Raw genomic sequence first — 8,149 nt, forward strand, 5'->3', positions numbered from 1 at the left:
ACATTTTCACACCCCAAAGGTGGCAAACATGGCTGAGGATAAAAAAACCTTTGTTGATGAGATAAATAAAGTGTTGGCAAAGTCTGAAGGGCTCACCTTGAAGGATTTGCTGTTCTCCTACCAGGGCACCCCGTATCCTGTCACAGTGTGCAGTGCGGAAACATTCCAAGCCCTCGAGAACCTGGAAGCCAGAAGAGAGGATATGGTGCTGGTGTCCTACCCCAAATGTGGTGAATACGTGATAAATTGCTTGCTGTAGTCTATGATACTGTAACTAATTAGCTGACACAATAAGAAGGAAAACCAACTAATTGTGATTGTACGTTGTGTAAGGATGTTGGGCATTTCTACTACAACCAGAGGCTGTCCTGCTTTATTTTAATTAAGCAGTCTGTTGCACTGCTTTTTAATATGGTTTATGTTTCTGAAAGGAAAATAAGTGTTGGTGTTCAAAACTACTTTTTGGCTGAAGAAGTAAGAATAAAGCACATAGTTTTTTATATATCAGTGGGACAAGACAACTCTGCCGGTATGATGAATTGTATTCTGAAAAGTGTGTTAGTAGTATAATGTAGTGTAGTGTACAAAAGCAATGAAGTTATGCTTTAAACTCTTTAAGTCATAGAAAGTGACATGGCACAGCATCTTTACTTGCAAATTTATAAGCTATTTCTTGGCTTATATCAGCATTGTTTTTTGTTTTGTGACTGCAAAATGGTACTAAGACATACTGAAAGCCTAAATCTTTTAGTCAGAGGTCTGCAGAAAGGAGCAAAGGTGCAACAGGGGCAGTGGGAGTGAAAAAAACCCTAGCAACTGACTAGTTGATTTTGATCTCTTTAGTAAATATCAAGTGTGATGTGGTTGCTTACAAGTAAGGGATGGGTTTTGCTAATCTAGGAAATCCTTCCCAAACTTCTGTTTCTTCTTCAAGACACAAGCAGCTGAAGCTTAAGGTTGTCTGAGAAAATGTGAGTCCAGGGAAGGATTTCATTGCACTAGCATGGTAGCAGATGTGACCGAGTTGGGCTCCAACCGGAGAATTCTTAGTCAAAGTCTCCTTCAGCACATTGGTTCCCACTGGTGAATTCTGATATGGAAAGAGACTGTGGTATATTTAAGGGTTGAAGATGTATGCCTGTAGTGTTTAGGGTGAATGTATAGCAGCTGTGAGACAGAACACTGAACTAGGAGAAAAAGAGGGCAAATAGAAAAGGAGGGAGCTGACACAAAGTGTGAAATACGCACCTTTATTTTAAGGAGCCCATAATTCTGATGGTTTTGGGTCCAGGGTTCCTGCTGGACCCTATAAAGACCTGAAAGGTCATTGTTATAACTTGGCACTGACTTTGATATCTCACAGAGTTTGGAAGAGTTCAGACACGGAGTCGTGATGCTGGCTGCATCTGAGGTTTAGTAACTCAGTAAACCTCTCCTGCTCAGGGAGAGGGATCAGTAGATACAGATCTCATGTTGTTAACATCGGGCAGTTTGTGCTAGGTCATCAGTGGGAAATTTTACCTAGGACCGCTTCCAGTTATCAGTAGGAGAGAGGGTACACAGGTCCCCAAGGTTTGCCAGGGAATGCAGCTCTCCGTTACTGGCAGGCACAGCTGGAAAAGCATGTGTGGAAGATGTGAGGAAGCAGGAGGGAGAGAAAATGCTGTGTTTGTGCAGTGCAGTTGCAATCTGCAGGTAAATCTTTTGGTATTTTCTCCCACTTGTTTGTTTGCTTTTACACTCTTTAACAGTGCTAAATAGATTTCTTGTCCTAATTTCCTATGCCTTTCAAAGTGGGGGGGGAAAAAGGCAAGAGAGGAGGACAAAGAACAAAAAGATTATCTGCCCCAGTTTGAAACCAGAAATTGCTGGACTACCTCTCGCCCTTTGATGTGACACTCATACCCACCAATCTGTAATGTTACCAGGCAGTAATAAAAATCTCTCTGCAGGCCTCTTTCCTTCTTGAATCCAGGGAGCCTGCTGTTTGGCTTCCTCTGCCAGCTTCCCAGGTGTTTTCCATGCAGGGCTCAAACTCTTTGGCATTTGCCAGGTTCAGATCGTCATGAACATGCCTGATGAAAGACTCGTGTTGAGGCCCTTCAGAAGCTTTGTCTCTCAAAGCTTTAGTCTTGTCCTCATTCATTTTATTTAATAAGTGTTATGAAGGTTAAGTTATGGTAAAGTCTCACTATATAACAGGTTTCTGCCAACTCAGGTGTGCATAGTGGAGAGGAAAACTCTGATGCAGAGAACTGTTGATGAGGTAAGGTTAAAGGATGATGGAGCTCCAGGATGCAGTACTTCCCAGGGACAGGTCGCATGGTTGAGAAGCCAGTAGGGCTCTAAACTAGGAATTTTAGTTTTATCAATTGTAACTTTTCATTAAAATAAAATTTGCATTTGGGCACATGAGGCTAATACTGGGCAGATGAGGACGTGGATTTGGAGGCTTTCATACTTTTGGCTCTGGTCTATACATAGATGGAAGAGTGATATAAATGACATACATCGTACAATGTCATATCTAGATATGATGTTGGGTGGTATATAAATGTAATATATATATTATAAGACATTATATGATGTGTACACATTCTATACACATTACTATAAAAATGACGTGTATTATCTGCTTCCATCTGAGCATCCTGAGGCACTTTATGTAACATGGTCGAAGTTTCTCCTTTCTGGGAATAACTTTCCTCTGAAGCATGAGGTTAAAGCTGTTTGCGTTGTGTGTTCCCTGTTTGTGCCTCTGGCAGCTGCATTCACAGGGGATTCACAGCATGCAGGAGGCGGCAGCAGCTCCGCAGCTCCATCTCCGTGGGCCCAGTGGGAAGCCTTCCAAGCGTCTCCCCGCAAGGATGCAGGGAGGGTGCTGTGGGCCAAGGCGAACACGCTGTTCCCTTGCTCTGTCCTGCTGGCAATTGGCAGAGCATCAGGGGAGCATCAGAAGAGCAAATGTGATTCCTGGAAACCCTGGGGAATCAGGCACCACGGCGCAGCTCCAGGAGCTGGCCACAGGCTCACACTGGAACAGGATACGGTATGGGGGAGGCTTTGCTGCAAGATCTCTTCCAAAGTTTGAGGGGTGGGGAGGGATGCAGGTGTCCAGTGGGTAACAACTCTTCTAGCACTTGTTCTGGCATGCACTTCAGGGAGACAGCAACAGGCACAGCTGAGGAAAAGCAGTGGCAGTGACATTGAATAGATGACTCCATTTTGTCCTTGACCCAGGGCAGTAGAGAGAGGTGGATGCTTCCCTTGGCAGAATTAGTGAAGTTCCTTGCTCGTTCCTTCCTTGTCCTATTCAGACCCTTCCCAGGTGTTTCTCTGTAAAAGCTCCCTCTATTGTCTGTTACTATTTTATGAGTATATTAAAAAGATGTTAAGTGCATTGTTGAGTCAGTTCTGCCCCCAGTACTTTCCGCATACCAGTTACAAGTGAGCCAAGGTCACAGTTAAGAAGCTGTTGAGGATCTCATTAACAGAAAACATTATTTTGTTTATAATCATTTGAGAGCTTTAGTGTTAGTTGTCATTTGATGACTGTCTATTATGCTGAATTAAGCCATATAATGAGAAGGATCTGAGATCTTATATAAACCTTTGATATGTTTTATTTTCTTCTCTGGGTTTCTTGGTGCAGGTGTGAACTGGCTTATCCAGATTTTAAGTGATTTGATATTTACAACTATCCAGAGTAAACCTGTAAGCGCAGAACTACCATTTATTGAATGTGGAGATCCAGATAAATATCAGGTTAGTGAAAAGCACGTATTGAACCACTTAAAGTTTGTATTTTTTTTGTCTCGCTGGCACCCCTGCACACAACTTATTAAAATGAAGTCATGCAGCAAGTAAAGATATATCTCCTGAGAGGGGAAGAAAGATAATCTTGGATGACCGATGCCTTTTGATTGGGTGGTTTCACACAGGTGACTCTCACAGATCATTGCTGCACCCATGTGATAAACCTGTTCTCACTTATGCTTCTGTTTATTTCTAAAGAGGATGAAGCAGATTCCGTCTCCAAGGATTTTGGCAACACATCTGAATTATGATTGCCTCCCCAAGTCTATTTTCAAGAACAAAGCCAAGGTGGGCTTTTTTCTTTTTCCAAGAGCAAGCCTTATCTCTCTGACAGTACCAACATGCTAGAATAATTTTAGGGCCACATCCTCTTCTTGTGCCCAAGCAGGTGGCACTGGGAGAAAGGAACTTGGAGACAGTGGGGATCTCATGACGCATGAGCTGGCTTAGCACCCCCTGCAATTTAGCACCCCCTGCCTTAAGGGTGCTGTAGTTGACATAAACAAGAACAGATCTAGAGGCTGTTGCAGTGCTCAGAAATGTCTGGAGTGCAACACTTTCCTCTTTTATGCTGCTTTTTTCTGTGCATGACTGTGGTGGGAACAAATGTGGCAGCAGTACCTCTGGGACATTGGCTGTCTCCTTGCAAAGAATCACACTCTTAAAACTTTAGTATGTCTGGTACTTGATCGCTGAACAATGGCAGATACATAGCACTTAGGAGATGTACCACAGATGAAGGAAATAATTATTTAAGAGATGGGAATTTTTTCCATGTCTCATACAGCAAGAAACATAATGTGTATAACAAAAATATTTAGTGTGTATAACATGTTCTCAGAAGTGTTTATGCTTCTTTGAGGATTACAGTCTCTTAGGATTTCAAGAACATAATTGCCATGCTTTGAAAAATGGGAGATGATTGTAACAGCTGTGATTTCCTGAAGGAGAATCGAACAGAGCTTTTCCTAGCAGGGGGTTGGCAAATGGTTCCTTACAATTTCCCAGGTCTTAAGTATTTATGAGATAGTAGTCAGTGACAATATTACAGTTTTTCCAGTTGTTTCTTTCTCTAATTGCTTCATGACATAAGCAAATCTTAGAAGTGGTAACAATGTCTTTTAATATGAGCATGTTCTAAATTTGCTCTCCATGCCTTAACTAATAAAATATTTTGTAGCCTCCAGTATGTTATTGATTGCAGAATGTTTGGTTATACTCTCATTTTGGTTGCCGGGGGAAATAAGTGATCTAAAATTGTTGACCTCTTTGTTCCACTCTAGATACTAGTGCTGTTTCGAAACCCTAAAGATACAGCTGTTTCATTTTTCCATTTCCACAACAATGTGCCAAGTGTCCCCAGTTACAGCTCCTGGGATGAGTTCTTCTCAGAGTTCATGAATGGGAAAGGTATTGTTATACTTATTGAATGTAGCTGAAGAAGCAACAGAAAAAAAATATTTAAAAACAACTAAATGGGGCCAGTGGGAGAACAGCTGTGTCATGATTAGTTTACTGATGGCCATACGTCATGATAAAGGAGACAGCTGAATGCCAGAATGGGGAGAATGTCCAAAAGAGACTTCGCTTCTGAGTATTTTGTTCTTCCAAGCAAGGGTGAGGGAGTTGCATGGCAGCTTGGCAATGGCATTGAGACCTCATTCTGCCACTTAGTGATGGAGGAAATGCTATAGGTCTGAAGTGTTAATGAAATGACAGTTTGTTGTCTTTACTGTTTCTGAACATGAGGCCAAACACCTCCTTAGCAACCCAGATTTTAGATTTAAACTGATGTCTGGCCTTGGCTTTTAAGAGATGTTTAAATGAAAATGCAGTAACAGAGGGAAAGCACATAGTGAAATTTATATTTCTGTGAAGAAATCATCTACCTACAAAAGTCCAGAGGAAGCTTCTGTCTTTCTGGTGTACAGCACTGTACCACAGAAAGAACAGGCTGTTCCATTTGTTTGCATTGGTGTAACTGATAGGCAACAGAAGGCAAGTCTTCAGTCAGAGAGAAATAAGTACCCGGTGAGAAAAGAAGGTCACACGGTTGCTTTTTTCACTTCTTTACAGTCGTCTGGGGATCCTATTTTGATCATGCAGTCACCTGGAACAAACACATTGAGGATGAGAATACAATGATCATCATGTATGAAGACCTGAAAGAGGTAAAGCAGATGCTGTGTACAGACAAGCAAAACACATCTGAGCCTGTTCCTTGAAATCTGCTGAAGTTAACAACAAAAGGCACAGGTTTCTGAAAGAGCAAAATCAAGTTGATTTTAGCAACAAGTTGAGTCTGGCTCTACAAAAGCTGAGCTCCAGAGTAACACAGAAAACGTACTGTGAAGGAAAATATATGTTGTTAATAGATGTTGGCAATGCACATCCCAAGTGGGTAACTCCTTTTTTAGAGGAAGCATATTGCATATCTCCCTTTCACTGTATTGCTTTCAGAACCTGACTGCCAGTGTAAAGCAGATAGCTGAATTTTTTGGATTCTCCCCAACGGCAGAGCAGATCCAATCCATTGCAGACAGAGCCACTTTCCAGGCAATGAAGGATAAGGCTCAGGAGACTCATGGTGCTGTTGGCTCAATTCTTTTCCGCAAAGGTAAATTTGTTTGTATTTTGCCAGAGTGGTGAGTGGTAGCACTGCATCTTGGGCAGACAGGAATTTGGATCAGTAAATTGTTAATCTTTATGTATGATTTTCAAGGTTGGGAGTTGTCTAAGAAACACTGACTGTGCTTCAGGATGCTGTCACTTGATTTCATCACAGGGGCCAGTACCATTTGATAAAGACCCGTATAATGTGATTAGTGCCCTCTACAAGAAGCACACCTTTCAGTTGTGGTATGGAGTGAGCACCAATCAAAACAAAGTAGAGCTTTATTTTTGCTTCTGTGAGTACTGGGAATAGCCTGGCACTCGATCTACAGAGTCTCTCCACAGATTTTTTTCTTAGGTTTTCTAAATAACCTTTGTTATGCCAAAATCTAGATTAAAGGTGGACTGCAGCTTAGGGCACCGTCTGGGTGCAGTGCACAAAGCTCTTGCAGTTAAAAGCGACATCCTTGAACTTTCTGGGTTGGTTTCATAACTGCTGATCGTCTTTATAGTCCTCTGCAGCTGTACAAGATACATGCCAAAGCTATGAAGGCAGACTGATAGCTTCCTATATTTGCTTTATATTCACTTTCTATTGAGGACACCAAGCATAAGGCAAACGTGAGACTGTATTCTTGGGTCAGAGATTCTTTTCTTGCAGAAAAAAAAGAAAAAAAAAAAAAAAGGTTATCCTGAAATATGATAATAAGAGAGACAAGGTAGTTTTTTATTTTAAATCATACTCCTTGGTCCATACAGTCAAGGGTAATATTTTACTTTTCTTTATATTCCAGGTGTTGTTGGAGACTGGAAAAATCTTTTCACTGAAGCTCAGAACCAGGAAATGGATGCCAAATTCAAAATGTGCTTAGAAGGAACTAAGCTGGGAGCGAAGTTAAAATATGATGTGTACTGCAAGGCCTGAACCTCCTTTAGAGAAAACAACTCGTGTCCAGGCTGCTTTTCATTCACTTTTGTGAAACAAAACAGAGACCAGGACAATATCTGATTTAAAAATTTTGAAAATCCATGCAGTTTGCAAACCTGTTTTTGCTGTCTTAACTTACATGAGTGATCCTTGCTTGTGCAGTTAGTATCATTGACTTCACTGGATTCTCTTAAACGAACTGTAGTTCTTTGGTCTCACTTGATTTTTTAACACTGACTTTTAGCTGTGATTTCATGTTACCTGGTAGAATTCTGTATGAAATACATATACAGCAGTTAAACCTGCTGAAATCACTGGAAATGTATTGGATACGTTGGAAGTGATTTTCCAAGAGATTTTTTTAAACTATCAGGAAGTGTCATTTTCATTCTTAATTTCTAAATTCATAATATTAATATATAATTTTAATATCTAAGTTCATGGTGTAAAATGAAATTTCAAAAAGTCTTCTTGTAGTTGTCTTTCACCACTTTCCATGTGCTGATATATGTGTGAAAAAAGTAAAGGGACTCAGTGATGGAAAATTTCTCCCTCTTTCAGCAGTAATATTTTTCCCTTTGGTAGTGTGAGATCTCAGCCTGAGCAGTTGAAGGGATTGCTTTGGGCAGAACTTGCTCATGGAGGTTGGAGTTCCACCTCCTGATGGTGGCTTGCTTTGTTGCTTAACCCCAACACAGGGTTACTTATGGGGTAAATTGGAAACATATGTTGAGAACACCGGGTTTTGTCCATGTGATTGTTTGGACTCCTGAGCACCCACCCTGCTTTGGA

At 41.1% G+C, this 8,149-nt stretch overlaps 1 protein-coding gene across 1 annotated transcript; it reads left to right on the plus strand.

Moving 5' to 3' along the window:
• Nucleotides 1-28: 28 nt before the first annotated feature.
• SULT6B1 (sulfotransferase family 6B member 1) lies at nucleotides 29-7,476 on the plus strand. The gene is made up of 7 exons (XM_009990477.2): nucleotides 29-230; nucleotides 3,653-3,765; nucleotides 4,015-4,104; nucleotides 5,100-5,226; nucleotides 5,893-5,987; nucleotides 6,277-6,433; nucleotides 7,224-7,476. The coding sequence occupies exons 1-7, from the start codon at nucleotides 29-31 to the stop codon at nucleotides 7,352-7,354; spliced, it is 915 nt and encodes a 304-aa protein (XP_009988779.1). The 3' UTR covers nucleotides 7,355-7,476.
• The last annotated feature ends 673 nt before the right edge of the window (nucleotides 7,477-8,149 follow it).

Source organism: Tauraco erythrolophus, chromosome 2 (genome assembly GCF_009769465.1).
Source record: "Tauraco erythrolophus isolate bTauEry1 chromosome 2, bTauEry1.pri, whole genome shotgun sequence".
Classification (NCBI taxonomy): Eukaryota; Metazoa; Chordata; class Aves; order Musophagiformes; family Musophagidae; genus Tauraco; species Tauraco erythrolophus.

Excerpts from the sequence above, each read along its gene's own strand:
- SULT6B1 (XM_009990477.2), top strand. The coding sequence starts at position 29 with ATGGCTGAGGATAAAAAAACCTTTGTTGATGAGATAAATAAAGTGTTG. Across the intron at positions 231-3,652 it reads GGTGTCCTACCCCAAATGTG|GTGTGAACTGGCTTATCCAG; the intron begins GTGAATACGTGA and ends TTCTTGGTGCAG. Across the intron at positions 5,227-5,892 it reads AGAGTTCATGAATGGGAAAG|TCGTCTGGGGATCCTATTTT; the intron begins GTATTGTTATAC and ends ACTTCTTTACAG.